This window comes from Podospora pseudoanserina, chromosome 1, assembly GCF_035222485.1.
Source record: "Podospora pseudoanserina strain CBS 124.78 chromosome 1, whole genome shotgun sequence".
Classification (NCBI taxonomy): Eukaryota; Fungi; Ascomycota; class Sordariomycetes; order Sordariales; family Podosporaceae; genus Podospora; species Podospora pseudoanserina.
This window is the reverse complement of record NC_085920.1, coordinates 5,403,445-5,431,350: the sequence shown is the minus strand read 5'-3', so window position 1 is coordinate 5,431,350 and position 27,906 is coordinate 5,403,445. Positions and strand designations below refer to the sequence as shown.

At 53.0% G+C, this 27,906-nt stretch overlaps 9 protein-coding genes and 1 non-coding gene across 10 annotated transcripts; 6 read left to right on the top strand and 4 right to left on the bottom strand.

Moving 5' to 3' along the window:
• Positions 1–814: 814 nt before the first annotated feature.
• Positions 815–7,920, bottom strand: QC764_115410 (uncharacterized protein). Its single transcript, XM_062942791.1, has 6 exons — positions 7,796–7,920; positions 4,953–7,727; positions 3,045–4,922; positions 2,876–2,962; positions 2,754–2,817; positions 815–2,670 (listed from the first exon to the last, which is right to left on the bottom strand). Exons 3-6 carry the CDS (start codon positions 3,480–3,482, stop codon positions 1,499–1,501), a joined length of 1,761 nt encoding a protein of 586 aa, XP_062805800.1. The 5' UTR covers positions 3,483–4,922; positions 4,953–7,727; positions 7,796–7,920; the 3' UTR covers positions 815–1,498.
• Positions 7,921–11,792: 3,872 nt separating this feature from the next.
• CSN2 (COP9/signalosome complex subunit Csn2) lies at positions 11,793–13,696 on the bottom strand. The gene is made up of 2 exons (XM_062942790.1): positions 13,143–13,696; positions 11,793–13,082 (listed from the first exon to the last, which is right to left on the bottom strand). Exons 1-2 carry the CDS (start codon positions 13,398–13,400, stop codon positions 11,877–11,879), a joined length of 1,464 nt encoding a protein of 487 aa, XP_062805799.1. The 5' UTR covers positions 13,401–13,696; the 3' UTR covers positions 11,793–11,876.
• Positions 13,697–14,242: 546 nt separating this feature from the next.
• CWC25 (RNA-splicing factor) lies at positions 14,243–15,391 on the top strand (the record flags this gene model as incomplete). The annotated part of the gene is made up of 1 exon (XM_062942789.1): positions 14,243–15,391. One exon carries the CDS (start codon positions 14,243–14,245, stop codon positions 15,389–15,391), a length of 1,149 nt encoding a protein of 382 aa, XP_062805798.1.
• Positions 15,392–16,020: 629 nt separating this feature from the next.
• RHO3 (Rho GTPase) lies at positions 16,021–18,347 on the top strand. Its single transcript, XM_062942788.1, has 5 exons — positions 16,021–16,921; positions 17,010–17,060; positions 17,130–17,179; positions 17,253–17,342; positions 17,404–18,347. Exons 1-5 carry the CDS (start codon positions 16,869–16,871, stop codon positions 17,775–17,777), a joined length of 618 nt encoding a protein of 205 aa, XP_062805797.1. The 5' UTR covers positions 16,021–16,868; the 3' UTR covers positions 17,778–18,347.
• Positions 18,348–19,158: 811 nt separating this feature from the next.
• Positions 19,159–20,883, top strand: MET1 (uroporphyrin-III C-methyltransferase; the record flags this gene model as incomplete). The annotated part of the gene is made up of 1 exon (XM_062942787.1): positions 19,159–20,883. One exon carries the CDS (start codon positions 19,159–19,161, stop codon positions 20,881–20,883), a length of 1,725 nt encoding a protein of 574 aa, XP_062805796.1.
• A 182-nt stretch (positions 20,884–21,065) lies between these two features.
• Positions 21,066–21,139, bottom strand: QC764_0017990. The gene has a single exon. It is a non-coding gene; the product is annotated as a tRNA-Asn (tRNA).
• Positions 21,140–21,286: 147 nt separating this feature from the next.
• On the top strand, positions 21,287–21,720 carry QC764_0017980 (uncharacterized protein; the record flags this gene model as incomplete). Its single annotated transcript, XM_062940016.1, has 2 exons — positions 21,287–21,488; positions 21,548–21,720. The coding sequence occupies exons 1-2, from the start codon at positions 21,467–21,469 to the stop codon at positions 21,718–21,720; spliced, it is 195 nt and encodes a 64-aa protein (XP_062805795.1). The 5' UTR covers positions 21,287–21,466.
• A 932-nt stretch (positions 21,721–22,652) lies between these two features.
• Positions 22,653–23,622, top strand: SUR7 (Eisosomes component; the record flags this gene model as incomplete). Its single annotated transcript, XM_062942786.1, has 3 exons — positions 22,653–22,665; positions 22,722–23,202; positions 23,271–23,622. 3 exons carry the CDS (start codon positions 22,653–22,655, stop codon positions 23,542–23,544), a joined length of 768 nt encoding a protein of 255 aa, XP_062805794.1. The 3' UTR covers positions 23,545–23,622.
• Positions 23,623–23,820: 198 nt separating this feature from the next.
• Positions 23,821–26,673, bottom strand: QC764_115350 (uncharacterized protein). Its single transcript, XM_062942785.1, has 3 exons — positions 24,221–26,673; positions 24,086–24,164; positions 23,821–24,018 (listed from the first exon to the last, which is right to left on the bottom strand). The coding sequence occupies exons 1-3, from the start codon at positions 26,314–26,316 to the stop codon at positions 23,944–23,946; spliced, it is 2,250 nt and encodes a 749-aa protein (XP_062805793.1). The 5' UTR covers positions 26,317–26,673; the 3' UTR covers positions 23,821–23,943.
• On the top strand, positions 26,567–27,802 carry QC764_115340 (uncharacterized protein). Its single transcript, XM_062942784.1, has 2 exons — positions 26,567–27,268; positions 27,324–27,802. Exons 1-2 carry the CDS (start codon positions 26,980–26,982, stop codon positions 27,737–27,739), a joined length of 705 nt encoding a protein of 234 aa, XP_062805792.1. The 5' UTR covers positions 26,567–26,979; the 3' UTR covers positions 27,740–27,802.
• Positions 27,803–27,906: the final 104 nt, after the last annotated feature.

The window sequence follows — 27,906 nt, the reverse complement described above, 5'->3', positions numbered from 1 at the left end:
AAAAAAAAAAAAAAAAAACCAAACATCTGAGTCAATGATTCATCACCACGAAACAAACATCCTAGACATTGTAGTGCGAACAGATGATCTGATACTTGCAACTCAACCTCCAATTGGCCCCCTCTTTTTATGGAAATAGGTACCTTACCTGGTACCTAGATATTACCCCTTTAGGGCCTTCTTCAACAATCATCATCCTGCTCCTCCCTCCCTTCACCGCTTCCCTATTCTCCCATACTCCCAAAAATAATACATGATCCTATTCCAATTCTTTCTCACACAAACACCGGCCCGAATATCGCGAAGTTTTCCCCTTCCTCTTCCTTCCTCAGTTCCCCTCGCCTAGATAGGTGCCCTCGCGCCCCGGCCCATCGGCCCTCAACTCCGCCTGGGCGCCCTCCAAAAGGGGGCCTTGGGCTCCTTACTCAGCCATGCCATACACACACACACACATACACACGCATCACGCATTGCACAATCAAGGGCCAGCCCGTAGGAAAACTTCTTTCTCTCTTGCTTTCTTTGTCTCCATGGAAATATTCTCCGTATTCTCCGTAGTCTCCCGTGTTGGCATATGCAGGCCCTCCACCACCATATTCCTCCGATGCCAACGACCGCACAATCAGCCTCTTTCCTTTCCCCTATGCGGCTCTCCGTGCCCTTTTCTTTTCCCACCCCTCTCCCCCCCCTTCTTCCTTCTTCCTTCCCATATGGTTCTCTTTTCGGGTCCAGATTTTGTTGGGAAAAAAACAAGAATGCAACCATACCCACGAAAACGCATGGATAGACTGAGGGAAAAAAAAGATCAAAGAATAAAAAAAAAAGGCTAAAAGCTCCCATTCCTGAACACCTGTGTATCATGAGACATGTCAACAACAATACAAGACAATACTAAGCAGGAAAACTAAGAAGGAAAAAATATAGCAAAACCCCGTACATGAGTAAAGTCAACAACTCCAATGTCAAAAATAAAAAAATGGGCTTGCAGTTTCCATCGTTGCGTGACTTTATGAAATGCTGGCGAAGGCATTGCACAAAAAGGAGCTCGGCTTGTGGGTCCAGTCTACTTCTGACCAAAAAGGCCAGCCAGGAAGAGGGACCTAGTTTTCTTTCCTGCGGCCCGAGAGGGTTATGAGGAGGGAATTATCGTGGACTTTGCCGGACCCAAAGAAAATAAAAGAGACCAAAAGCAAGCGTTGCGTTCCATGCGCCCCCGAATGATTTGCTGTGAGATGGTCGAAACAAACCGGGAGATGCTGCATGAGCCCCCGGGGATTGGGATAACGAACGCTCCAGTACAACCCTCCCTGCGGCTGCTATATTGATCGTCGTCATCGAATTTTTTCGCTCTCTGTCGCTGGCTCGCCAAACCTGGGTATTATGTTCCTCCAACCCCATACCGGCGTCTTTTGGAATCTGTTGTGTGTGCTGTACTAGGTGAATGGTTGGCACAGCCATCCATCAATGTTTCGAACTTTTTCTTTTTGGTCTGTAACTGCTAGACGCTCGCGCGCTTCTTCCCGTTTCCGCGCTGCGGTCCCTCGTAGTCTTCAGCCTCGGGCCGGTATTCCTCGGGCTGAAAGTTGGGGTTGTTGTAGTGCGCAACGTTGAAATGGCTGTTCCGAAACGTCGACGTTTGGAAGCTGGGTTCGCGCCATGTGTCGTTCTCCACGTACTCGGGAAGCTGGCAGTACTCGCTGAAACGCAGTGGGTGTGTCTGCAAAGGTGCTGCCGGAGCTACCGCCGGAGCTGTATGGATGGGCAGCGACATGGGAACCGGGGCCGCTTGTACCGCGACAGAGACCGGAGGTGCCTGCTGAGGAGGCTCAGCAAAGGGTGGGGTCATCCAGGTTGACGTGGGACTCGGGCTGTATGCCGACAATGGTGATGGGCTGGTATCCAGAAGGGTTGGGGCTAGACCCGGTGGCGGCCCATGAAAGCCGGGAAGCATGCCGAGCACCCCCATGTTGATGCCGTAGCTAGGCATGGAAACAGGGGCGCTGGCGATATCGTAGGTGGGTGAAAATGCCACGCGATGAACCTGCACAGTAACGGGCTCGGGAATCGGCTCGGGCTCGGCAACGTAGAGAAGGTCGTAATGATCGGGACGGAACAGGAGGTAGATGATGGGTCCAAGTGTCGATGGGTGTCGGTCCCTGGCCTCCTCAGGAAACCGGTACGAATTGACTTCGGAGCCAGGACTGCGGTCAAGGTAAGCCACTTCCAAAACAAAACCGACAGGCTTGAGAAGCACATCGACCAGTAACGAGACACCAAGGTGGTCAATCTCGACCTGATGACGCTCCAGGACGTTGCTGCAATAACCCTGCACACCTGCCTCGTCCGTGACGAAAGCGCCATACGTATCCTGGTTGCCCTTCAGGTATGAACTCGCCAGCAGGCGAAAGTGGTACATGATGGCGTTGCCGATCTCGGAGTCGTTGAAGGTCGCATATACCTCTCTCATGGCCTGCTCAGGGTCACCGGCAAGGGCGGCAACCCTGTCAAGGAGGAGCAATGTCTCCTCGACAAAGTCAGTATAGACATATGGGGAGTGGCCGCCAATGGTCTCGATGTAGCTATTGAGACCCTCCAGACGTAGCTTCTCGGCCTCGATCTGGCCCTTGTTGCCGCCTTTTACCAGCGTCTCGAAGTAGCCAAAGGCAATGGCTGCAGGAGGCAGTCAGCACAAATGCCCGGAATGTGCTCGTTGGAAATCTCGAAGAAGCAGAAAAGGAAAATCGCCGACTCACCCCGCCAGCCACAGTTCCCGTCACCTTGGATCGGGCGGTAATGCGAGTAAGTCCGGGGTAACACCTGTCAAGCCATGTCAGCTAAGTCGTCCGAGGCATAGAGACAGCATGCATGCACATACCGCCGTCTTCTGGATGTATACCGGATCGGCCTTGGCATATTCGCTCGTGATGGCGGAGCTGGGCGTCTTTTCGCCTACGAATGGGTCCTGTACACGCGGGAGAGAGAGAGAGTGGTGAGCATATATGATTTTCAGTTGTTCAGGGGGCCTGGAGGGACAAGCAGCATACCTCGAGCTGGGGTTGGAATTCCCGGGCGGCCGCCTCCTGGGCGACTAGATCCTCGGGATTTGGCTCCATCTTTTGAATGGCGAAATGCGGCGGCGAGGACCGGTGATGTGTGGTAGCGGGGACGGACGAGGTGAGAGCAGAGGCGGAGGTTGCAGAGGTGGTGTGGAAGTCGAAGTGGCCGGCGGCAGAAGATGCGGGGCCGACGCCCGCAGCGTTGGCGCTTGCTGGCGTGCTGAAAATGGGCGAATAAAGCAGGGACCTGCCGGCCGCGCCTCCTACCCCAGGCCCTCCCAACCCGCCATATCCACCACCGCGTCCACGCCGGTCCGTTAAGCGCAACGGTGTCTCATCGAATGTGTACTGGGGCAACGTCTGGGGCAGCGAGTATCCAGCCGACACTTGATGGACGAACTGGGCTGCTGGGTCTTGTTCGTACATGCCGGATTCTCTTGTTCGGTTTTCTAGCTAGAGGTATGTCCTGGTGGAGGTGCAGGTGGCTGATCGGATCACTAGAGAGCACCAGCGAGCGGCAGCAGCACAAGCAGCGGCAGCGGCAGCAGCCTGAGAGAGGGAGAGGGAGAGGGAGAGACAGAGAGAGAGAGAGAGAGAGAGAGATATGTATCTAAGAAAACAGGTTTGTTTTATCTTTTCTCTCTGTCTGGTGTGTGTTGCCCTACTGCGTGTTGGCTACTCCAGCGTCCCGTCGTTCGTTTGCACACACAGCCCGTTCAGGTGTGATAGGTATGTACCGTACCGTCGTGTGTGTCAGGTCTCTCTTATTATCGGATCGGGGAACCACAGCGGGACCGCCAGCGACACTTGTAAAACCGAGGGGGAGAGGTACGCATGCAAGAACAAGAACAGACGAGTATAGGTAAAAGTAAACAAAAAAAAATGATAAGTGATTTTCACAACGACCGACTTCACCAGCGGATGGTACCAGAGAAAGCCAAGAGCGAGAGCGACGGGCGGGCACACACAACCAAGGACCAGCTACGGCGTCAACCTTGGGAGAGGTACGTAGTATAAGAGGCGGGCGGATCGGACGGGAAGAGATGGAAAGGAGGAGGAGAGGAGAGGAGAGGAGAGGAGAGGAGAAGAGAAGAGACGGACGAGACGGGACGAGTTGGGATGGGAGGAAGGGGCATAATAATAATAACACACTACCCAGGTATTAAGAAACGCGACAGCGACAGACACCCCGTACACGACGGGACGAGAAAAAAAAAAGAGAGAAAAGGCGACCTGGGACTGACTTGTGAGAGATTGGAAAGGCAAGCGAGCGTCCAAAGTCGACCCTCGGGTGGAGACAGCGTTACTGCTAGCTGCTGCAGTGCTGCTACTAGGCCCCAATTATTGCTGCCAATTAATCCGCACCCTACAGGCTGGTGTCAACCTCCCTCATGCAGTTATGCTGTCCACTACTTTTTCGAAAATTGCCTGCCCGCCCCTGGCCACCACCCGTCGTCAGAACTCTTTTTACCTTTTTTTTTTTTTTTGGGCTCTGTTGCTCCGTCTTCCGCAGGAGATGCCACCCCCCTCCTGGTCCTCCTCCTTACCTACCCTGGTGTTGCTTTCCCCCTCCCACACTCCCACCCCCCGGACGCACTGGCCCGCCCAGCGCAAAAACAGAGTCGGATTTGCTAATTCTCGGCGGCCTTTATTAGCTGCAAGTCCCCATGCCCATGAGGCTTGCCGGGGGTTCCCAGACTGCCGTTGACGATGAACGAGCACACCACGATGAGACAGGGGACCATGAGGTCTGAGCTCCCGCCTTTCACGAGCCCCAACCCCAGGGCGTGTGTGTTCTGTGGAAGCAAAATGAGCGTGGTGAAAGTGACGAACTGCCTGGGCCTTGCAGCCTTCGTCCTCCTGTTTGTGTGTGTGTGTGTGTGTGTGTGTGTGTGTGTGTGTGTGTGTGTGTGTGTGTGTGTGTGTGTGTGTGTGTGCCCTTGTGCAGAGAGTGTGGGAGCTTTGAAATTCTGTCACTGCTCCGCTTCTCTTCAAAATCCTGAATGCCCCTGATCCTGGATGCTGGGAGCCCGGGGTATTGCTGGGATACCAGGGTGCCGGGGCGCCCTGCAAGACACTCGAGCCCGCTGCCCGTAACTTCAAGAAATCGGAAGAACAGGGGTGCTCAAGATGCTCCAGCCTCCTCCCCGAGTCCAGGGCCGGGTAATTATAGGTTTCGAAGTGTTGAGGGCAAATACAATGCCGAAGCTTGCAAAATATCCAGATGCCGCTTTGCAGGATGCGTTTGTCGTGAACAGGTTGTGTTGTACTGCGGTGAGCCATTGATGTCAGCGCTATCGCTTGATATCCAGCAAGAAAGAAAAAAAAACTCGTCCAGCAGGGCGCTGTGGTGTTCAATGAGGGCTTGCCGCAAATGCCCGGCATGCAGCCTTGACAGCTGGCTCTTACACGATCACGGTGGGCAAGTAGCCGGTAGAGGTGTGTGATGTGGCTCCATGGGTGTGGCATCAAGAGATGCTGGTACCTCCTTGGTCCGAGAGAGACTGCAACTCCAACGGGCCCCTGCACCTGGTGGTATTGACGCCGATGCCGAAACACCAGTCGAGAATCAGCCAGCGGCATGGCGAGATCAGGGACGAGTACCGGTGTTGACGTGAGCGGTGACATGCCATGACTACCGGTCAACCTTTCCGGAAAGGCCCTGTCTTTTTAGTTTTCAAGGCCCTGGCCGCCGAGGATACCTCACGAAATGCTTTTGTCTCTGCCCAGTCGGCATCGGAACAGCATAGCGGAAATGTTTTTTATGCCTGCCTGCCGTTCACGGAGCTCGCTGGACTCGGGCATAGTCCTCCGCCTGCTGGTCGCTTATCCCATGTCATGGGAAAGGGCACACTTGGATAGTTAATTTATATGTACCGAAAGAGCCGTCCGTGTTGCCCGAGAACGGACCTTATGTCTTTATCTGCCACATTATACCCGCCTTCCCAAGCAAATTAACTGTGAGGTTATGTCAACACACTTTTGAACCGGGAAAAAACTTGATCTGAGCATTGCTTAGCCAGATACCGTGCATGCGTCCTGGACAACCCGGGATTATATTGGCAGAACGGGTTTCTAGATCGGACTAGCGGGTCTGATCGACATCCGTCATAAGCTGCCGTCAGGGGAAGGTGTGTTGTGCGTCTTCTGGCCAGTGCTAGAGTTGGCATCTGTGCTTCTCCAACTACATGCTACCGGGAATGTGGAGTTTACGAGCCATTCTGTAAACAACCTCCAAACCGCACCTTCAATGCATAGGTTGAGGTTTCCCGGCAGTTGCGCGATAACGTCTCAAGTCTCATTCAACCACGATGCTCAACCCTGCCGAGTCGGATCGTCAACGTTCTTCCGGTGGGCGTTGGGCTGACGCAACGAGCATATGTCAGATGAAATGTTCCTTATGCTCCTCAGTGGCACAGGTTGTACAAGTTCGAATTGGAGCTCGGCTCAACTGAAAAGTGGCGCCCTCGTGTTAGGTAGCTGGTACCTCATGGCGAAGTGTTCAATCTTGAGGAAACAACGGCGTCGGCTTCATCAGCCACGGACAAGTGCAGAAGGGGGCATTGTCGATCTGTCCAAACGCCGTACCCCCGTTTGAAGACTGCTACCCTGGCGAGCCGAGACATGGGATAGCTCAGCGTAGCGTAGCAGGAGTTGCTTGATGACCTGGAGAATGTAGCAGTGCCAAGCCGGAGCTCGACGTGCCATGTGCCCTCTGGATGAAGCGAAGTGCTAGCGTCTACACTCGCAGGTTAATGACAAAAGTTTTGGGAAAATCTTCCAGCGGCGATTTTGAAAGCAGGTTCACGATGCTGAAGGATGGAAGGAGACGGCGCTCTATTGGTCCTTTGCAAGGATTCCCGGACTCATCCATGCCGTAAAGTGTGCCAGCAGGAAGAGGGCTCATGCATTGGGGCTGGCTGGCATGAACTAGACCCAACCCGGGCTTGCTGTCGTGGTGGCTTTTTCGGTTTCGTCGCCGGTTTGGTGGACTGTTGGATGTGTTGCGTTAACGGTGCCAGTCTTTCGTTCCAGTGTCGTACTGCCAGCTGCGAGCCCTCTACGCTCTCGGTCCTGGTGTCTGATTGCCAGTGATGGCTTGCAGATGAACCAATCCAAACTAGGTTCTATCCCCATCGGCCGTGCATGGTGTTCTCTGACAGCCACAGGTTTGGCTCGAACTAGCTGTGGACAGAAGACCGAGATTCAAGCCAATATCAAACAAACTGCTCGAGGGGACGTCAATTGCTTCAATGGCGATGCACCTGTGACTGGTGAGCATTCGGCTAAGTGGGTCGTGCCGGCGGCAGACGTCAGGACGCTCATCGATCCGATTCGTGCTCGCTGACACCATCATCATAGTACCCTACGAGGTGCGCCAGTGTACAACGAAGGGCTCTTCGAATAGTGATTCTTCTGAAGGGCTGCGGGAGGCGGTCTCGACGGTGCAGCCAGGGGCACCAATTACATCTTCTCATGGTTACAAATTAGCGGGGAGCGTGCTCAAAATGTAACGTGGGTGAGCTGTCGATATTCGCCGTATCATCATCCATCGCCAGACAGCACACACTGCCGCACAATGGCACGGCAGAGATGCGGAAAGCTTGGGGCAGAAAAGCCGAGTTGCACGAGATGGAGCTGAAATGATTGAGGATGGTCTATCGATCGTGTCTAGCCCGGCAAGAGAGGTTAGTGGTGGAAAAATGCCAGTTTGAGAGTGCCGATTAGAAAAAACGCACAAGCCAACCAACTGTTTCTGGGGTTCTTTCTCCCCTAACCCGTTAGTGGTCCATGCGCTGCCCGTAGCCCCGTGGGGTAAGGAGCACCGTCTCCACCTTTATCGTCATCAGGGGACTTGCCTGCCCTTGCCCCTGGCATAAACATCGCTCCACATCTTCAACGAGTTATCAACTACCGGCCTGTCGTCTGTCCGCTCCGGCGTTCTGTATTTGACGCTTCTCAAGAACAGGTCCGGAGAGGAAAACAAAGCACTAGAGGGCTCTTTGCCCGCTTACATTCTACTAGTATTCACTTCACCATCTTCGTCAACGGCCGGCCCAGTCCCATCTGCACACCATTTCTCGGGCTGGCCCTTGGCATCTGGACCATGCGCTGCAACCCAGGACCTCCCATGGATGCAACCAGCCCCTCCGCGCGCTTCACAAGGGCGGGAATTCTTGCGCTGGACGAGACAAGACCACCCGGGCAGCTCCCGCTTCACCCCATCTTGGCGGCCTTATTTCCATCCATTATCAAATCTTCAGTCCAGTTTAGCCCACCATCGCTTCAGCCCGTCCCAGCTTCGTTTCGCTCTCCCCGCTCCAAGCTCGCAGGGAGCTTGCGAGGCCGGCCACCATCCACCATGCTTTCTCTCATGTGCGGCGCGAAACATCATGCAGGACTTTCCCAGGTCGCTCCCGAGGCATCCTGCCGCTTCCCGTGTCGTCGCAGACCATCCTCAGTGTTTCTCGGTGTGTCGGCTGATCAAGAATTGCCAGTAGCTCGCCTCTGCTGTGCCCTTCGCTTTCTTCATTTTTCCAGCTCCTCTTGCGGGGAAGCAGATACAAGTCTGGAAGGAGCCGACCATGATGCCCCCCTACCTAGACCAGCACCGCCATACGGAGTACAGAGAACCAACCGCAATCTAAATCCCCACAAAGTCAGTGCCGAACCGATATACAGCCCTCCAATCACCGACCTCCTGGGTATTACCATCATTCTTTGCGCTCCTTGCGGCCGGGGCTGTCCGCCGGCAAGTACTTGTTGACTTATGACTTGGCGTGGGGTCTCAACACCAAGCTTGCCTGTCACGATGGCACCTCCCCAGACACAACGGGCCTTCCCCGAAGTCGTGTTACGCCCTTGAGGAGGACGCCGGGATAGCAGAGATGGTGCGACTGTAAACATGCAAGCCTCTCCCATGCCATCCTCCACGACCATGGGCACACCCTTGCCAGTGAACTTCCGGAGGAGTTTTTCCGATCTGCTACTAATAGGCTGCAACTACACCAGCCTTAGACTGATGCTAATAGTAACAGAAAACTTTGTTTAGATTGCTTTCTTATGGAAACCAAGCTAGTTGTCCAAGGCTCATCGACTTGAAAAAAGCACATGACTGTCCGTAGCGCGTGTGACGGGCACAAGCACATGCAGTTATAATTATGTCTCTATGATAGCAACTATATAAAGCCTTCTTATAAATAGAGCCCTCTTTCCCTGCCCCTTAATTGTGTGCTCTATTCATCCCCCTCGGCGGACAAAACGGCGGTGACACCCTTTTCCCCTTTTTCTTCCCCTTTCACTGTGTGTTGTTGTGTCTTTGAACTCCAACGACTGCAATACGGTCCCTATTCGTCACCGCCGCTGCAACATGCCGCCCTTTGTAGAACCGGTGGTGGGTTTTCCTGGGTACAACCGTTGCATATACCTATCCCTGACGGATACTTCCACTTCCGCCGATTAGCGGTGATCCGGCACACGAATGATAGCTGAGGGCTTCTTTATCTAGCGGTGTATATGTCGAAGGACTTTTTTTCTTTTCTTTCCTTCAGGCATTTCCCTGGTGTCGTATCGTCACATGTTACCTAGCAGCACACGCGGAATCGTGGTTGCTTGTCGGAGCCAAGATCTAGACCATGGTGGGACTGAGATAGATCAAGTTCGGGGTGGTGATGAGGGAGAAGAGATAAGGAAGGGAGGGGGTAAGTATACACGGAAGATTCCGAGCGTCTACATGGGTTGGTCCCTGTTGTGGAATGGTTTTATCCCACGCTGTTGTACGAGGGGAGGAGGATTTTTAAATGATCTCATGTTTTTCAAGGCATGGGACTTTTATAATGAGAAGGGGGTGATGCTTTCTCCGATGCTCCTCACTATCCTGCAACGAAAGAGCAAGGGAAGTTCCGTTCAACGGCTGTAACTCACCACCGGTCGGGTACGCGTGACAGGGCAGATTCCAATCGGATTGAGCTAGACCCAAGTCGTCAGTGCCTGCAATACTACTCTCTTTGGAGACCACAGAGGTTCATTGGGAAACGGCACAAGTGTGGTCATGATGTTACCCTTGGTTGGAGTATTCATGCCGGTCGAGCACCAGTTAGAGGGGCTACCAAGTTTATGATGTTTATGCAGAGCGTGTGTGTGTGTGTGTGTGTGTGTGTGTGGGTGGGTGGGTGGGTTTTGACTGGAGTGCGGAGAGGTTGGGTGGGATTGAAGGGCGTGACTTGTAGGGCTCTTGCAGTAGAGCATATTTCAACGACGCGCTCTCGGTGCTTGAAGTCGGGGTTTGCTTACTACTGTGATGACTGACTTGCGTGAGCTTGGGTGGCTGGTCAGGGGTAGTAGTAGGCCATGGGTGGCATCCTGTCTTTGGGGTAGACTTGGATGGAAAGTCAATTCCATCAGGAAGCCCCGAGACTGTTGACATTCAAGGTCAACTTGTCAATCAAACTGGTAGAGTCTCCCACACAACTTACTATTTCTCTTCTTTGAAGGGCGGTAACTGTGCCCATTAGGGGACTTATTCTGCTCTCAACAAACTTTCTACAGTACTATCACGTGTGTCTTCACGCCAGCGTAATCCCTCTTGACACGGTACTGCAAGTCCGAAAGAAACTCTTTATCGTAATAATTCTTGGGAAATTCTCTGCCAAACCCATGTACCTGGTCAAGTAAACTCCAGCTCAGAAATGACACTAGGTCAGGTAACAGGCAGTCTAGTCGAATTCATACATTGATGGACATTCCTAGCCTGTGCTTGAACAATCAACATGGCGATGTATGAGCATGTTGTCTCCTTAGGTAAATCTCAACGCCCAGTCAGTGAAGCCTAGCATCATCACAAAATCAAGTTGAAGTCAACAAACATTCCAACACGCACAGTCAAACACACCCAACTATACCCGAGAGAGATACTTCATCACCCCATCAAGCTCACAATAGACACCAAAACCCATCTCCTTCACGTCCCAAACACCAAACCAATATTCCTCCCCCTCAAGTCCGAGAGCCAAGAACTCTCCCAACCCAACACCAGAAGTATCATACCTCGCCCGGCTTCCCCCAGAAGAACAATCGCACACAGAAATCTTCCCACCTTTGCTACCACCCACCACCCCCGGACCCCAAAAAGTTATCGAAACCTTGTCCCATGGGTCAGCTTTCTTTGGTTTCGGCAGGTGCCTAACTAAGCCAATGTACCTATATCTGCTGCACCCTTGGAACGGAAAAGCCCCCAAGTCTGGTACAGAGGTAGATAGAGACGGCACACGGCACAGACGGCACAGGTCACGGACGGAAGAATTCTGGACCCAATGTGCTTACTCGAAGGTGGTTGGATACTAACAGCCAGAGTTTGGATCTGGGGGTCGTTGAACGTGCCGTTTTACGTGGGGGTGCATACATACATACAGACAGGTAGGTTGTTGATCTCGGTTGTTGATATCCGCCCCCCTTCCCACCAAAGCCGCATACCTACCTACACCTACCTGCCCTCGTAGAAAAACACAAGTGGATATACCTCCCTGATAACTTGCAAAAAGCAGAGTGGATATCCCGCTTTCTAAGCAGGCAGGTCAAAATACCCCCAACAACCACAACGAACCCGAGCAAGGAATGCTAAAGTATTTCTGTTCTCTTTAATTCTCTGCTGTGATGAATAAACCAGGGGTTCGCATACCAAACCCCAAACCCAATCTCTACCCCCTCCAACCCGCCCCCCCATCTTCCTCATCCCTCAAGGCAGAATCCGCTATCAATATTCATACCATACAAAACCCATTTCATAAATCTATCGCCATATCCCCCCTCCCCGAAAAAGAACTAGTGAATCATCACCCCACCCCTACTCCTCCCCTCCCTCCTATACCCCGGAACCGACGGCCTCATCATCCGATCGTCACCAGAATGCATATCCATCATGATATTGTCATACGACTGCATAATCTTGAACCCCTCCGAGTCCTTGAACACAGACGTGTACAAATCCCCCACCGCGCTCGCCAGAGTCTCAATCGCCTGAATGCGATCAGCGTCGCCCTTGGACTCAATCTCAAACGTGCCAGCGTGCTCATCAATCCGGCCCTGTACCCTGCCGTCAACAATAAGGTAGCTGACAATATCCTGGACCTCCTCTTCTCCAATCTGCAGCTGCTTGGCGATCCAGCTCAACCGCATGCGAGTGTACGGGGCAATAAGCTTAAGAACGCCCTTGGTCCGCATGTTACGCGTAACCTCGTCGATGTTCTCAGCAATAAAAGGGTCTGCAAGCAGATCCGTGTTCTTCTGGAGCACGTCCTCGTACTTGTAAATGTCATCCCGTTGATATGCATCCACCAGGTCCGTCATGGCGGCGATGCGAGGGTCGTTCTTGTACGGCTTGGTCTCCTGACTGTCAAAGGGGTTGATGTCCGACTTCATGAGCATGGTTGTTAACAGCAAGTATTTGAGCACCTGGATCCGCCTAAGATCGCCGGCCTCGTCGTAGTTGCGGAAAGCTTCGAAAAAGTCGCTCTGGGCCTCTTTCCAGTTCTCCTCGCTCATGTGCATTTTGCCGCCGCACTCGCGGATGATGCCCTGAATTTTGGGATGAGGCACTGCCGACTTGACTTTCAGCGCCTTGTTGTAGAGAATCTTGAGCTGGTTGTTGTTGCGCATCGCCGAGTACATCTGAATCTCCAGGGCGTAGATCTCGAGAGAATATGTGCCTTTGCTGGGATCGTCAGTTCCGTCCTCCTTCTGGCAAGCCTTGTGTAGCTCCTTGATCTTCCGGGTCATGGCGTGGTAGTCCTTTCGATCGAGCAGTAGCCTGGCGAGCTTGATGTTGGTCTTGAGCCATAGACGCTCGTTGTTGGTGTTCTGGAAGCATTTGAGGGTCTCGGAGTAGAATTGCTCGATGAACTTGACCGCTGCCGGGTTGTCGGCTCCTTTCTCGACATAGTTGAGCATGTTGTCGATCGACTTCTCTGAGTAGTTTCTGGTGACGGACGATTTGACATATGTGAGGAGCTCCTTGTAGTGATCGAGAGCCTAGATGGAAGCCGGTCAGCATGTGTCGACCCATCTGTTCCGGATATTCGATGCACTCACCTGTTGATACCGGCCGAGCTTAAACTCCAGCTTGATGGCTTGCTTGAGGCCTTTGAAACCCCATTCCCCCTTCTCTGGTTCTAGCGATGGAATACTGAGAAACTCCGTGATGGCCTCTTCGGGATCGCTCGTCTTGGTCTGTTTCGCATTGTAATATTTGTTCTCGATGTCGACATCACCGTTGTCCTCCTCCTCCTCGTCTTCGTAGTCGAAGTCGTAGTCCTCATCAGAGGCTTGCATGAAATCGTCGTCAGACATGATGATGACTGAGTCGTTTACCAATCGATCTGGTACCTAATTGGTGTGGCGATGATGTGGGGTCGTGAGTTTGGGAGCTCCGAAAATCGAGAGTTGTTGTTTCCAGGACAGCTCCCCGCTGGAGGTTGTCCCAGGCAGTTGTGGTAAGGCTGAAGCTGATTGGGATGGTGGGGATCTGGTTGCCAAGTGTGGGGTAGTGCTGTGGGCTGCGCAAGGGTACGAGCCGGTTCCCGCTATTTGCATATTATCTCATGGGAAACAATTTCGAGACATGCGCAAAACATGTATTGATAGATGCTTGGGGCTACTCTTCCAAGTCGGAACGCAAGAGGTCCCCTTCCTTTCTCTGACTACCCAAATAGTAGCTCAGAATCCAAGTGCCTTTTCTTTGGTTATTTTCGCCTTAAGCAGGAGATCCGATGTAGGCAGGAAAATGGAGACTACGACAAAGCAAAGGGCTGAAATGATATTCAGCAGACCTCTTGAGCATATTTAAAGATCCTCAAAAGTTTGCCCGCTATTCCAAGACACCTCTCTGCTATCTTAAGTGGTCGATTGATTATTCTTTCAAATTGCTAACACAGTTGAGAAAGTTTGAAATGTTGGCCTCGAAACGCGCAAGTGACATGTAATTCATTAGGTAAGCGCCAGGGTTAGGGTCCAGTATTCATGTGGCACTTGGGCCCGAAAGCTGACCCCTGCTTCCATGGTAGCCCCACAATTAATTACGGTCGCAAAACACCTATCACTTTCGCCGCTTTGCTCGCTGCGTTTTGTTTCTACCAACAACATTTCCATCACCCACTTCAACGCAGCGTGAGAGCATCAACAATACCGACAAGATGGGTTCCGGAGACCTTAACATGAAAAAGAGCTGGCATCCCCAGCGGTCAGCCAATCTCGCAGCCACTCAAAAAGCCGAAGCCGAAGCGATTGCGGAACGCAAGAAGCTCCAACAGCGACTCCAGGAGATTGAAGAGGAGCGAAAAAAGGAGGAGATTCAAAAGGCGCTCGAGGCGGCAGGCGGCAAGCGCAAAATTGATCGCGTTGAATGGATGTACTCTGGGCCGACTGGGCAGGCTGGGGATGCCGCGGAAAACGAGGCCTACCTGCTGGGGAAGCGCCGCATCGACAAATTGCTTCAGGATAATGAGGTGAAGAAGCTCTCGAAGCAGTCTGCGATCGAGGATGTTGCTGCGGCCCCAGCTATCGCTAACCCTCGAGATGTCGCCGCAAAGATTAGGGAGGACCCACTGCTGGCGATTAAGAGACAGGAACAAGAGGCATATGAAAAGATGATGAACGACCCAGTCAAGAGGAGGCAAATTTTCGCGTCGATGGGTATCGAAGACCCCCAGTCATCCAAGAGCAAGGAAGAGAGGAGGCACAAGCATCGCTCCCACCATCGCCGATCACACCGTCACCGTGACGACGACAGAGATGGCGAGAGGCATTCCCGACGGCACAGGTCAGAATCCAGGGATAGATCCAGGAGTCCTCGACGACGTGACTCTCGCGATGATGATCGACGAAGACGCAGAAGAGACTCACCCGAGCGCCGCGGTAAAGACAGAAGAGACAGCCGTGATAGGAGAGACAGTCGCGACAGGCGGGATAGCCGTGATGGAAGGGATAGCCGCGATAGGAGAGACAACTATGAAAGACGAGACAACCGCGGCAGACGAGAGAATGACGAGAGACGGGACAGGCCTCGCCGGGATTTTGAAGATCGCAGTGGCAACCAGGACCACAGCGCGCAGGAGGAGGAGCGTGCGCGTAAGCTTGCCGCCATGCAAGAGGCGGCTACCGACCTGGACAAAACCCGCCAAGAGAGGCTTGCTGCCATCGAGGCTCGAGAGCGGGCAGAAAAGGAGGCAGAGGACTTGGCTCGTCAGCGCAACAAGAGATACGGTGGTGATGCTGGGTTTGCCAACAAACTTCACAGCAGAGCGGCCGAGATGAAGATTGCAGACCGGGCGGAGCGACGGTAACAGGTTTTAGGTCTAATGGGACAAGGATGTAAGGTTATGGAGTGGTATTCGGCATAAGGAAGCATGTTTATGGTTTTGAAAAACATTTGATACCCGGAGAACAGGTCAGTTCTCGCAAAGATGGTAGTTGGGTAGGAGGAAGGAGAAGTTTAAGGATACATCCTCGTCGGCCGCAGAAGTCTGTTCATTTAAGATACAAGGTTCATCGTTGGTGGAAGCCCGCGTCAAGAATGATACCCTGGTTTTAGTATCGAGAACAACTATACCGCCAAGGTCAGGACTGATTTTGCACAAGGTGAACTGATCATAGGGCGGGAGACTTTTTGTTGAAACTTCCAGGTGGATTATCTGTCGAACTGAATGCCGTCTGCATGTGAAGAGGAGAGGGGTGCCGAAAGCTGAGCAAGTTATAGGCAATCGATATCTGTCTTTATTGATGCAAGTTCATTGCCTGGCCGGAATCTAGACGGGAAGGTGGTGGGGTGGCGGGAGGGTGTCATCGAGCTGTTAGTTCTAAGGGAATACTCGTCATGGAAGGTGAGTGGTGAGAGTAAGCAGTTAGCACGATACATTCTAGCCGACTGAAGGGATTTCGAAGGGTTACCAAATCGGACAAGCACAGGATACTAACACAACGTATGTCAGGTAGTTATGCTTTAAAGACAATTTCTGGATCTTAAGATATCACATTCTGATGCTCAGGAGAGCCCTACCACCAAAATCCGCCCCCCTTCGACGTTTATAAATTCGCCGGCAGGCGCTAGTGAGCGCTAACACTGAACCGAGTCGCGCCCCACAGCCACAGCGCTACCCCCCATTTCCCAAATCCGCACCGTGCCCTTCATGGTCTGGAACTGGCAAGCTGGAAGGCCGCTAATACTTGGCTATGAACCTCGAATATCCACTGTGGGCAGGGGCGGGTCGTCACTGGTGCGCTGCCAATCTCGCTGACTTCATCTCCGGCTTCAATTTCACCCCCCGGATCTTGGAGCCTCCCACGTTCCCAAGTCCCTTCCGCTCATTTTCTGATTCTGACCTCCAAACCGGCGTCGCGCATTCTGTACCGAGTAACACACATTCGCTCACTGCCGCCGCCCAAACCACCGCCGTCTTCTGCACGCGCCTGCTCGAGTACTTTGTTCAATTGACACACACTTGACCCGCCCGCCGTCCGTCACCTGCCTGCCTGCCTGCGACTTCTGGTGTCCCAAACCTTCGTCCACTGCTTTTTTTACTTTTTCAAACTACTATTTTATCTCGCCCCGACAGTTCGGATCGATCCACAGTCCGACGTCCATCGCAAAGAAACCGAATCCAATAGAGATAGTACCACTCGCGCGCGCAACGAACAACGCACCTTGCTTTGCTACTGCCACTGTCTTTGCCATAGCCCACGCGCTGCCGTCCCAACTCACCACCAGGTCCATCCGCACACCGAAGCAAGTATCCCATTTCCTGTCTCGCCCACACTCGCACAATGCCTTGCGGTCTCGGGGGTTCCAAGACGGTGCAGCGCAAGCTCGTCTTGCTGTAAGTTGCCCCGATTGGTCTTGTGGAGCTCCTCGGAGCTTTCACCTATGATGTCTGTGCAGTCCATCTAACCTTGGTCCCGAAACAGCGGCGACGGTGCTTGCGGAAAGACATCGTTGCTCAATGTCTTCACCAGAGGGTATGTAGTTGTCTGCGCAATGTTGCCGCCCCTATCTTGACGAGCAATATACTCAACTTTAACCCACAGCTACTTCCCAACGGTCTACGAGCCGACGGTTTTCGAAAACTACGTTCATGGTGCGTTTTTGGAGGAACATCCAATGAGGAGAGTCAAAGGCTCTGGGACTTGCGCTAAATGGGAGGTTGATAGATATTTTTGTTGACAATGTTCACATTGAGCTTTCACTGTGGGACACAGCCGGCCAAGAAGAATTCGACAGACTACGAAGTCTTTCCTACGGTATATCCCACAGCCACACGTCGTACGTCATTAGTTGATGGTATACTGACAATAAGCCCAGATGACACCGATTTGATCATGCTTTGCTACTCGGTCGATAGCAAAGATTCGCTTGAAAACGTCGAGAGCAAATGGGTGGGCGAGATCGCCGATAATTGCCCAGGGGTGAAGCTTGTGCTGGTCGCGCTAAAGTGCGATCTCCGCGAAGGGAACGAGGAAGAGGATGGTGCCAACGAGGACGGCAACCCACGAGAAAAGAAGCCTATGATCAACTACGACCAAGGACTCGAGGTTGCGCGCCGAATCCACGCCCTTCGGTATCTCGAGTGTTCGGCCATGCGCAATAGGGGAGTTAACGAGGCCTTCACCGAAGCCGCGCGGGTTGCCTTGTCTGTGAAGAAGGAACGAGACGAGTCCAAGTGCACCGTCATGTAGCGCACTCTCTCGGCCAGTCAACCACCCACGAGGATATGCCGGGCACACGAATGCCCATGCTTCATATCACGACCATATCATCACAGCAACACCGGGCGTTGGTCCTTTTATGGTGTTCTCAACAGACCAATTTTGTTTTTCGGTATCATTCTTCCGCAGATGTTTTTTGGGTTAAAGAATCCAGACGACTCCGGCGCTTCACGAGGCGGTTTCATTTGTAATGTACATATATATATTTTTTTCCATCGGGTCCGCAAAACGACGAGAGGGGTATGTGATCACGTACCGCTCAACACCAGTCTGGGGTTCTCAAACATCCAGATAAGACGCAGAAGAATCTGGGGGCGAGTCATTTGGAGGTGGAAAAGGCACATGTCGGGGTGGTTTTGGGAGATCAAGAGGTTGCCGTTTTGCGAGGGGCTTGAGGTTTCGCTTCTGTAAAATGTTTTTAATCTGTCAAATTGTTCTGAGGCGTGTTTTTTTGTTGCTCATTGTGTCCTGCGACTCGAGAAGAGGCTGCTGCCATAAAGGAGTAGATCGTTATCGAGTTTGCAGCTATACACATGACCATATCGGATACACCCTGTACGAATGGTCTTTTCAGTTCGACGATGCAATTGTTTGGCTTTTCAGCACTGATAACGCACAGCGATGATCTTGAGCTCATCATTGGTTCCCAACTCTGGGAACAAGAGTGAGAGATAGAGCAGGCTGAGGCAACATCTCCGACACCTCTCTCCTTTTCCCCGCGGAGGTGCGTGGAAGTCGGCCCCTAATCGGAGCAAGCGAACGCGGGGTGGCGATAAGGCGATAAGATGGGGGGTATCCCCTGAAATTCGGAACTCGTGAAATGGCGTCAGCGGCCGCTAACCGTGCTAAGAGGCAGCTTCTCCGCCAAAACAGAAAGAATTTATTCGTGTAAGTCGAGAAGCGAGGCCTGTGACTGGCTGGTTTGCCTCTCAGGCTTCGCGTGCTTCATGGGCTTACATAAAGAGTTTGAGCATCCCACGCATGATGGGAAGAGTCACCAGCGGAGATTCGAAAGATATTTGTAGAGTTGCAGCCGGGGACAGCTTGACATTGGACAGGGAGGTGTAATTCTCGGAGGCTTGAACGGTTCCTGAGACGGGATACTGGCGATGCTTAAAAAGATATCTCTCGACCCGGCTTTGTTCTTGACCACACCACTGTTTTTCTTTTCTTCTTCTCTTTTGAGTCAAACAAACTCCAACTTTTGCTCCTGAGTTGAAGGCTATACTTGAGTCTCTTATCATCACATGATATTGTCTATATTGTTGTCATCTCAGTTGACAGCCTCACCAGCAGCAGAACTCATCATCCCCGCTGGTATCGGATCATCAACACCTTCGCAAACTTCACAATGGCCGCCAACCCGCCATTACCCTCACCAACACCAATCTCCCTCCTCACAGCCCAACACTCAACAGGCCACACCCACCTCATCATCGGCTCCAACCCCCTTGCCGCCTCCCGAGCAACCCAATCTCTTTCTGCTGGCGCGAAGCCAATCCTCATCTCCCCCACCCCCCCAGAAGAACTTCACTACACCCTCACCCAATGCATCACCTCGGGCCAGCTAACCCACCTCTCCCGTCCCTTTGAGTCAACCGACCTCTTCACCCTCGGCCGCGAACAAGTCGACAACGTAGTCGACGCAGTCTTCATCACCCTCTCCCCAAAGGACCCCTCAGTCCCTCAAATCTCAACCCTTTGCAAAAAGAACCGCATCCCCGTCAACGTCGTCGACTGCCCTTCACTATGCAGTTTTTCTCTTCTCTCCACCCACCTCGACGGTCCTCTGCAAATAGGCGTCACCACCAACGGCCGGGGCTGCAAGCTCGCTTCTAGGATAAGACGAGAAATCGCCGCCAGCCTGCCCCAAGGTCTCGGGAGCGCGGTCGCCAGGTTGGGCGATGTCAGGAGGAGGATCATCGCCGAGGATAAATCCTCTTCTTCTGGGTTGGACTCGGAAGGTCTAGACGACAGCGTCGACCAAACCTCTGATTTCAACAAGCTCGTCCTCGAGGGCAAAGAGAGCGAAGAGGAGCAGAAGACTAGGAGGATGAGGTGGCTGAGCCAAGTGTGCGAGTACTGGCCTCTGAGACGGCTGGCGGCGATAAGTGAGGAGGAGATACTGGAGGGGGTTCTAAACTCGTACCACCAGTTACAGCAACAAAAACCATCACCGACTGGTGGTGATGGGCCAAGAGATAAAATCGGGAGGGTCATCCTCGCGGGAAGCGGGCCGGGGCATCCCGATTTGTTGACGAGGGCGACGTACAAGGCGATTCAATCCGCTGATTTGATCCTGGCCGATAAGCTTGTTCCTGCCGGGGTGTTGGATCTGATTCCCCGCCGGACACCGGTTAGCATCGCGAAGAAGTTTCCCGGGAATGCGGACAGGGCACAGGAGGAGTTCCTTGAGCAGGCTTTGGCTGGGGTGAAGGAGGGAAAGACAGTCCTCAGACTGAAACAAGGGGATCCGTTTATTTATGGACGGGGAGGGGAGGAGGTGCAGTATTTCAGACAGCACGGGCTCGGTGACAGGGTGGTGGTTCTACCTGGGATAACGAGCAGCTTGTCGGCGCCGCTGTTCGCGGGTGTGCCGCCTACGCAGAGGGACGTGGCGGATCAGGTGCTGGTCTGCACCGGGACGGGCAAGAAGGGGAAGGCGCCGGTGCCGCCCGAGTTTGTGGAGAGCAGAACGGTGGTGTTCTTGATGGCGCTGCATAGGATCACTGGGCTGGTTGCTGAGCTGACGGAGTATCTTCCTGAGGAGCAGGAGGCTGCGGAGGTGAAGGGGAGGAGGAAGTTGTGGCCGGTTGATACGCCGTGTGCCGTGATTGAGAGGGCGAGTTGTCCTGATCAGAGGGTTATCAGGACCACGCTGAAGAGGGTGGCGGAGGCGATTGAGCAGGAGGGGAGCAGGCCGCCTGGGTTGTTGGTTGTGGGGAGGGCGTGTGAGGTCTTGTATACACCTGAGAAGGGGAGGTCGTGGCTGGTGGAGGATGGGTTCAAGGGGCTTGATTTGGAATTTGGGAATGATTTGGCGGCTGGTGCGCTCGGTGTTGCTGGGTTGGCATAAACAGGGCCCTGAAGAGAGATGCTTTTGGCCATACTGTAGATATCTGAAGCCACAACTGGCGATACCAAACACACACCAACACATTATTTAACAGCATGAACACCACAAAAATGTAAAACACCATGAACATATTCGTTCTGCCGCCATGAGTAGCAAAAATAACCCTCAAAAGTAAATAACAACTCCTCCGGGAAGGCTCGAACTTCCAACCTCCTGATTAACAGTCAGACGCGCTAGCCAATTGCGCCACAGAGGATGTTGATGTTTTAGTAGGTGGAGTATGGCCTCAAGATAGCGGCATCCTGGCTGAATTTGTGTTACACTCTCTGGACTTCTGTCTTGTTCACCTTCTTCGACGATGCATCAGAGTCCTGTCCACCATTCACTTACACCAGAGCTGAAATCTGAATATCTGAACTGCAGATCGTGAAAAAACCGCGAGTCTTTCTTCCTTGTCTCAAGTGACTTCTCAGATCCGCGCCCTCGTCTGTTCTGCTACGGTAGGTCTCACACCTAATCCAGCGTCCAGCTCAAAGTCACGCCACGTACTACTTCCAAACCTCATGATAAGACCGATGATGGGATGACAGTTGGAAGCACAAGAAGTGAGATCTCAGGCATTTTGTGGTTTGCAGGCTTTGACAGGCAGCACAGAAGCTTTCAGAATATTCCTTCAAGAAATACGCATCTCGGCGTGGTGCATTCGGAACGCGGTTCCCAATGGGTTTGCAAAAAGATGAGCTGGATCGGATGACGTTGCCCAAGAATTCCTTTTACAAAATCGTGGGGTCCTTTGATCGACGCCAGCTGGTGCGGGGCTTTATCTGTGGGATGTGATTGGTTAGAAACAAAAGTCAAGGGGTGTACCGCTAAGAAAGTTGATGGAGCGCATGCGTCATACCATGCAAAAGAAATCCCCACATCAGCTTCGTCCTTTCATCCCATATCACGAGCAATGTGTGAAAGCTTTCACCAATGCTTTGGCTTTTTGCTGGCAAAGATGATTGACGTGCAGAGCTTGGGCTGATATTAGTCATGGCCGTGAATGCTCACCTGATATCAACTGGCTCTTCTGGCTGTGACGGGAGCAAAAAAGAAGCATGATCCCCACTCCCGCCCCGTTACTCCCATCGTCACTACCAATTGCTTGCTATATCCCACCGGTCTTTCTCCCGGTTGCTCTCATTTTCTCTGTTCACTTACATACCTAACCAATTATCAAACTCACTCATATACATACCTAGAGACCTCCTCTGCTCACACTGTTTGCCGTATCCTTATGCTTTAATCTCTAATCCTGCTCTCACACCTGAGTCGCACACGAGCTTCCTACCTACCAGCTTCACATCCCTCACACCGTCCCTTGCTGCAACCACTTAACACGAAAACCCTCCCCTCAAGGTACGCGACTCTCATTTCTACCCAAAATCCCCACACATATACAACGTTGCGCGCCCATCCATCCGATCACGTATCCGATCCGATCCCATCCCGTGTGGTGCCCATCTCATATCCACCACCAAAAAAGTTGTGACGCAACGGGTTTCCTGACTCGGGGGGGCCTTCTCTTTGTCACTTGTCCCAGTAGTGGTATGTTACCCCTCAAGCCGTTAAGTACAACGTCGACGTTTTGAACCCTACTTTTCTTTCCACTCCTTTGGGTCATTCATTCAAGTCGTGACATATTTCTTCTTTCACCATTCTGACCCATCAACTCACAGTCCTATCACAACCACCAACCAACACCGTCACGCCATTAACCATTCAAAATGGCAGCAGGCCGTAAGTCTCCCTTCCCACCACCGCCCCAACAATCATCACTAATTTTCCCCTCCCAGGCCTCATCTCCCTCCTAGCCACCCTCTTCCTCTCCGTCTCCCTCCTTCTTCTTTGGTTCACCCTCCTCTCAGGCATAACCTCCACCTCCCCCCTCCGCCAAACCTACTTCCTCCGCGCCGACACATCCGGCATAACCGGCGCCCGGGGCATATCTCAGTGGACATATTTCCGCATCTGCGGGATAGACAACACCGATTGCGGCCCTGCCCGTCCCGGGCTACCGTTGGGTGATGCCTGGGCTACCGATGCGGACAATGTGCCCCGAGAACTGATTGGGAGTTATGGAGGCGGCACGACGAGCTACCAGTATTGGTACCTGTGGCGATTTGGCTGGGTTTTCTATCTCATCGCCTTGTTCTTTATGACTTGCGCGTTTCTGGGGAGCTGGCTGGCTTGTCTGGGACGGTTGGGGGCTGGGTTGATTGCGACGGTTAGCAGTATGGGGTTGTTGTTTCTGAGTGTGGCTGTGGCGCTGATGACGTGAGTTTTCATTCTTTTGATGATATTGTATGCGCATGAGAGGAAAAGCTAACGGATATTATCTATAGGGCTACTTTTGTCAAGACACGTAACGCGTTTATTGCTGATGGGAGGAATGCCGATTTGGGGGCGTACGGGTTTGGGTTCAGCTGGGGAAGCTGGGCGGCCATGTTTATTGCTACGGTTCTGTACTGCGTTGCTAGGAGGGGGCACGCGAGTGACGGGGTGGGGAGGACGAACAAGAGGTGGTCGGGCAGCACATTTGGCCGTAGGAAGAGCTCGGGGACGGCCGGGTCGAGGAGGAGTTGGGATGGGAGGAGAGTTAAAGATGAGTATGCTTAAGTCTTTCTTTTTGTCTTTTCAGCCGTCGTCGATTTGGGGGAATGAAGAGCGATGAGAAGATATACCATTTTGAGAAGGGAGGGGTGTGGCGGGATATGAAAATGAATGATCAAGTTTGCTATTGGCGAGGAAAGCGATCAGGCGGTTCTTTGGACAGGTGAGAATTCTGTATGATTAGTGTCGGTAGTCTGATAGTGGAAAAAAAAAAAAAGGTTAAAGACACATTGAGGCACCAAAGGTACAAGTGATTGAAACGGGATGAAAACTGTTTTTGCTTGCTGGCCTTTTTTACTGACGCTCATCATATCTTATCTACCATCTAACAAGATAGGTAGACGTGTGCCAAATCTTCAAATCTGCAAATCATCCCTTCATCTTATCGTAAACTGAGCAGCTTTTTTATTCTGAGCCAGCAGCCGGTGTGGCATCTGGATCTTCAAAGAGCACAAGTACTGTACCGGCCTTGCAGATATCCTATCGACAAATATTAGCATGAGCTTATTCATGATACCAGAGAGGGACAGGGGTATGTATGACTTACGCCTTCCTTATGCGCCAGCTTCTTGACTATGCCCTTCTGTGGTGATCGAATAACAGTCTCCATCTTCATGGACTCGATGCTATCCACCCTTGTATCAGCCAACCGATCGCAACTCAAAAGAATCAGAAGACTTACACAACCAACGGAGCACCCTTTTCAACCTCTTGTCCTTCCGAGACCTCGTTCCTCAAAATCTTGCAAGGCATAGGCGCCACCACGCTCGCGGCAGCCTCCTTCAGACCAAGCGCCTTCTCGAACCATCCCGGCTGCACAAGAGTAAGCTCCGTCTTTTCACCGAGCTGGAAGACGGACAACTTCTCCGGGGCGCCGGGGTCCTGAACAAGTGTTGTTTCGACACGAGCCCGAGGGAAGAAGGTTGTCAGTTGTGACTTGTGCGAAGCAGCCACCGCCGACCCGGGTTCGGAGATGATATTCTCGTAGACAACTGGCGAAGCGGTTGAGGCGTCTGTGCTTCTGGAAACAGAAACGTTGTAAAGGGAGTGCCCCCGCTGGGTAACTTCCACTTGGACAACTTCAGGAGCCTCATCTGTGGTTTCGGCAGCTGCGTCGTCTCGCTTGACCTGGAAGGCGAATTTCCTCGACCCTTGAGCGGCAGCTTCGCCGAACCCAAGGGTCTCACCGTGAGGTCCTGATATTGTCTTTTTGGTTTGGGAGGTAAGCAGGCCGAGAGCGGTCTGGGCGAAGACCTCGTCTGAGACGTGTTTCCGCTCAAAGAGTTCGTCTTTCCACTTCTCGATGAAGCCTGTCTCGACGTCACCTTCCACAAATGCCTGGCTTCGGCAGAGACGCTTGAGAAACTCAATGTTTGTGCTCAGACCGACGACCTCGTATTCCTGCAAAGCAAGCTCGAGCTTGCGGATGGCAGTCTCTCGATCGCGGCCGCGGACAATCAGCTTGGCAATCATACCGTCGTATGCCTCGGAAACGGTGTCACCCTCGACGAAACCAGCATCAATTCTGATATCCTCGCTGACCTTGGGCGTAATCAGGTGAACCAGCTTGCCGGAGTCGGGGAAGAAGCCCTTGTCGGGGTTCTCGGCGTAGATACGGGCCTCGATAGCCGCACCACGCTCATGGATCCGCGCCTCGATCTCGTCCTGGGTCAAGGGAAGTCTCTCGCCAGCAGCAACCCGGAACTGCCACTCGACGAGATCTGTGCCGGTGACCATCTCACTGACAGGGTGCTCGACCTGCAACCTCGTGTTCATCTCCATGAAATAAAACTTCCCAGTATCTTTGTCGAGAATAAACTCAACCGTTCCCGCCCCAACATAGTCCACCGCCAACGCCGCCTTCCTTGCCTTATCCCACAAATCATGCCTCGTCGCATCATCCAACACCGGCGCCGGGCTCTCCTCCAAAATCTTCTGATGTCTCCTCTGCACACTGCAATCTCTCTCGCCCAGCGCCACGCAGTTCCCATACCTATCCGCAAACACCTGCACCTCCACATGCCTCGGCCTCACGACATACTTCTCCACAAGCATCACCTCCCCACCGTCCCCAAAACTCGCCCTCGCCTCCTGCCTAGCACTGGCAATCTGCGCCTCAAACTCCTCATCCCTGAGGACAATTCTCATGCCCTTTCCACCACCACCCTTGACACTCTTCAACAGCACCGGGTACCCAATCTCCCTCGCGTGTCCCCTCAGCTCCTCTACGCTCTGTTCCGGCCCATGATACCCCGGAACACAAGGCACACCAGCCGCATTCATGATAATCTTACTCCTCGCCTTATCACCCATATCCAACATGGCCTTTGGCGGCGGCCCAACAAACACTATCCCCGCATCCTCACACGCCTGGGCAAAAGTGGGGTTCTCACTTAGGAAGCCGTAACCAGGGTGAAGAGCCTCGATGCCGTGCTTCTTGGCCAACTCGATAATCTGCGGCCCGTTGAGGTAGCCCTTTGTGTTTGGCCCCAAGGCAAGGGAGTTGGGAGTGCACTTGGCGTGCTGGGAGGAGGCGTCGATGTCGGTGTAGAGGGTTGTGGTGCGGATGCCCATGGAAGAGGCAGTGCGGGCGATGCGGAGGGCGATTTCGCCGCGGTTGGCGATGAGGAGGGACTTGATGGGTGTGATGCTTGTCACGTCGTTGGAGGCCGAGGGGTGGGTTGATATTGGTGCAGAAAAGATTCTGGGAGGAGCTGGGAGGGAGGTTGGTGGGCGTATCGCCCGGAGACGGTGGGAGTTGCGTTTGAGGGAGCGCATGATCAGATTCAAGGGGACAAGAAGATATGCGCAAGGAGTTTCAATGGATGGGTTTGGGTATCACGTAGTTTGGGAAGGAGAGAAAAAAGGAAGATTGCAATGACATTCCTGCCGACTTTGTGGAAGGGAGGTGATAGTCCCGAGGTCAACTGGATGCAGGGCCGAAGGTAGCCGTTCCCCTCCCCTTGCCAGCCAAGCCCTTGATCGCTGCGGCTTTGCGCTCGTGACCTGGGCTAGTTAATCTGAATTGGGAATGTGGTTGTGAATTGCTGCTATTTGTCCAGTTGGTCTAGATAACCTCTATTAATTTTCGCTGTTTGCTGCTGTTTTGCTGGGAGCTCCAGCAACGAACTGAAGTCAAGTCTGGAAAACGGCTTCCCCAAATGCCCCAGATAGAACAACGTCATCACTGCAACGCAGTGACCAGGGGTCTGGGCCTTTCCCCCGCATTAGTCATCCCCAGCTGGGGTATCCAGGCCGTTGGAGCTTGCTCACCCCACCCATTTCGACAACGGAAGATCTTGACACATCCAAGGACACCATTGACCGTGGGCAATTTCTGTATAAGCTGATACTTGGCTCTCGCAACTCACCAGCCTTACAGGCTCTTCAGTGTAATCACAGGCCCCATCAAATACAAACCATCTCTATACTCGATCGACAATGGAACAGCAAATACCCCTCTCCCACGAAGCCTCGGCCGGCGACACCAACATGCGCATCACCAACTCCCTCCCAACAGAAGTAGTCCAATGCCTCGAAAACGCCCGCTTCCTCCACCTGGCCACCTGCCACGACAACGTCCCCCACGTCTCCCTCATGAACTACACCTACCTCCCCTCCTCCCCCTACGGCAACAACCTCCCCGAAATCGTCATGACCACCAACCCCGCCTCCAAAAAGATGAACAACCTCGCCGCCAACCCCAACGTTTCCCTCCTCGTCCATGACTGTAAGCCTTCCCTCTCCCCTTCTTTTCCCCTATTTTGCTAACCTTGTCTCGAAAGGGGTATCCCACCGCCCAACCACAACCTCCCAATCCCGCCGCCTCTCCAACGGCCACTCCCCCGCCCGCGCCGATCCCCCCTCCTCCCTCGCAGCCCTCCTCTTCAATCTCAACACCTCGGCCGTCTCCTCCATCAGCGCGACCATAAACGGGTCCGCTCGCCTGGTGGAGCGCGGCAGCGAGGAGGAGAAGTACTACCAGAATATCCACCTGGCCAATAACACTTTTGATTCCGCCGCTGGCCCGGCCGAGGAGAGCACAGCGAGGGAAGACGACGAGCGGGCGAGGTTACATGATGCGAGGGTGATTGTGGTGGGGATAAAGGACGTCAGGATTGCGGATTGGAAGGGCGCGGTGAGGGATTGGGTGATTTCGGGCGAGGGGGAGGAGAATAGGGGGCAGGTTAATGGGATTTGAAAGTTGGGTAGCTTTGTAAAAGTGATAAACTTGGGGAATAGCAAGTGAGCGTAATTGGGATTCTAACGCTAGTATCAACTCCCTGTACGGCGCCCACAAGACTACATGAACAATGCTTTTACTCGAGTCTAGCAACTCAGGGGTAGTAAACACTTATAACACTGTGA

Excerpts from the sequence above, each read along its gene's own strand:
- RHO3 (XM_062942788.1), top strand. The coding sequence starts at position 16,869 with ATGCCTTGCGGTCTCGGGGGTTCCAAGACGGTGCAGCGCAAGCTCGTC. Across the intron at positions 16,922-17,009 it reads CAGCGCAAGCTCGTCTTGCT|CGGCGACGGTGCTTGCGGAA; the intron begins GTAAGTTGCCCC and ends GTCCCGAAACAG. Across the intron at positions 17,180-17,252 it reads TTTCGAAAACTACGTTCATG|ATATTTTTGTTGACAATGTT; the intron begins GTGCGTTTTTGG and ends GGAGGTTGATAG.
- QC764_115350 (XM_062942785.1), bottom strand. The coding sequence starts at position 26,316 with ATGCGCTCCCTCAAACGCAACTCCCACCGTCTCCGGGCGATACGCCCA. Across the intron at positions 24,165-24,220 it reads AAGGGTGCTCCGTTGGTTGT|CATCGAGTCCATGAAGATGG; the intron begins GTAAGTCTTCTG and ends AAGGGTGGATAG. Across the intron at positions 24,019-24,085 it reads AGCTGGCGCATAAGGAAGGC|GATATCTGCAAGGCCGGTAC; the intron begins GTAAGTCATACA and ends ATTTGTCGATAG.
- QC764_115410 (XM_062942791.1), bottom strand. The coding sequence starts at position 3,482 with ATGTACGAACAAGACCCAGCAGCCCAGTTCGTCCATCAAGTGTCGGCT. Across the intron at positions 2,818-2,875 it reads TATACATCCAGAAGACGGCG|GTGTTACCCCGGACTTACTC; the intron begins GTATGTGCATGC and ends ATGGCTTGACAG. Across the intron at positions 2,671-2,753 it reads CGGGAACTGTGGCTGGCGGG|CCATTGCCTTTGGCTACTTC; the intron begins GTGAGTCGGCGA and ends TGCCTCCTGCAG.
- CSN2 (XM_062942790.1), bottom strand. The coding sequence starts at position 13,400 with ATGTCTGACGACGATTTCATGCAAGCCTCTGATGAGGACTACGACTTC. Across the intron at positions 13,083-13,142 it reads AGCTCGGCCGGTATCAACAG|GCTCTCGATCACTACAAGGA; the intron begins GTGAGTGCATCG and ends GCTTCCATCTAG.
- QC764_115340 (XM_062942784.1), top strand. The coding sequence starts at position 26,980 with ATGGAACAGCAAATACCCCTCTCCCACGAAGCCTCGGCCGGCGACACC. Across the intron at positions 27,269-27,323 it reads TTCCCTCCTCGTCCATGACT|GGGTATCCCACCGCCCAACC; the intron begins GTAAGCCTTCCC and ends TTGTCTCGAAAG.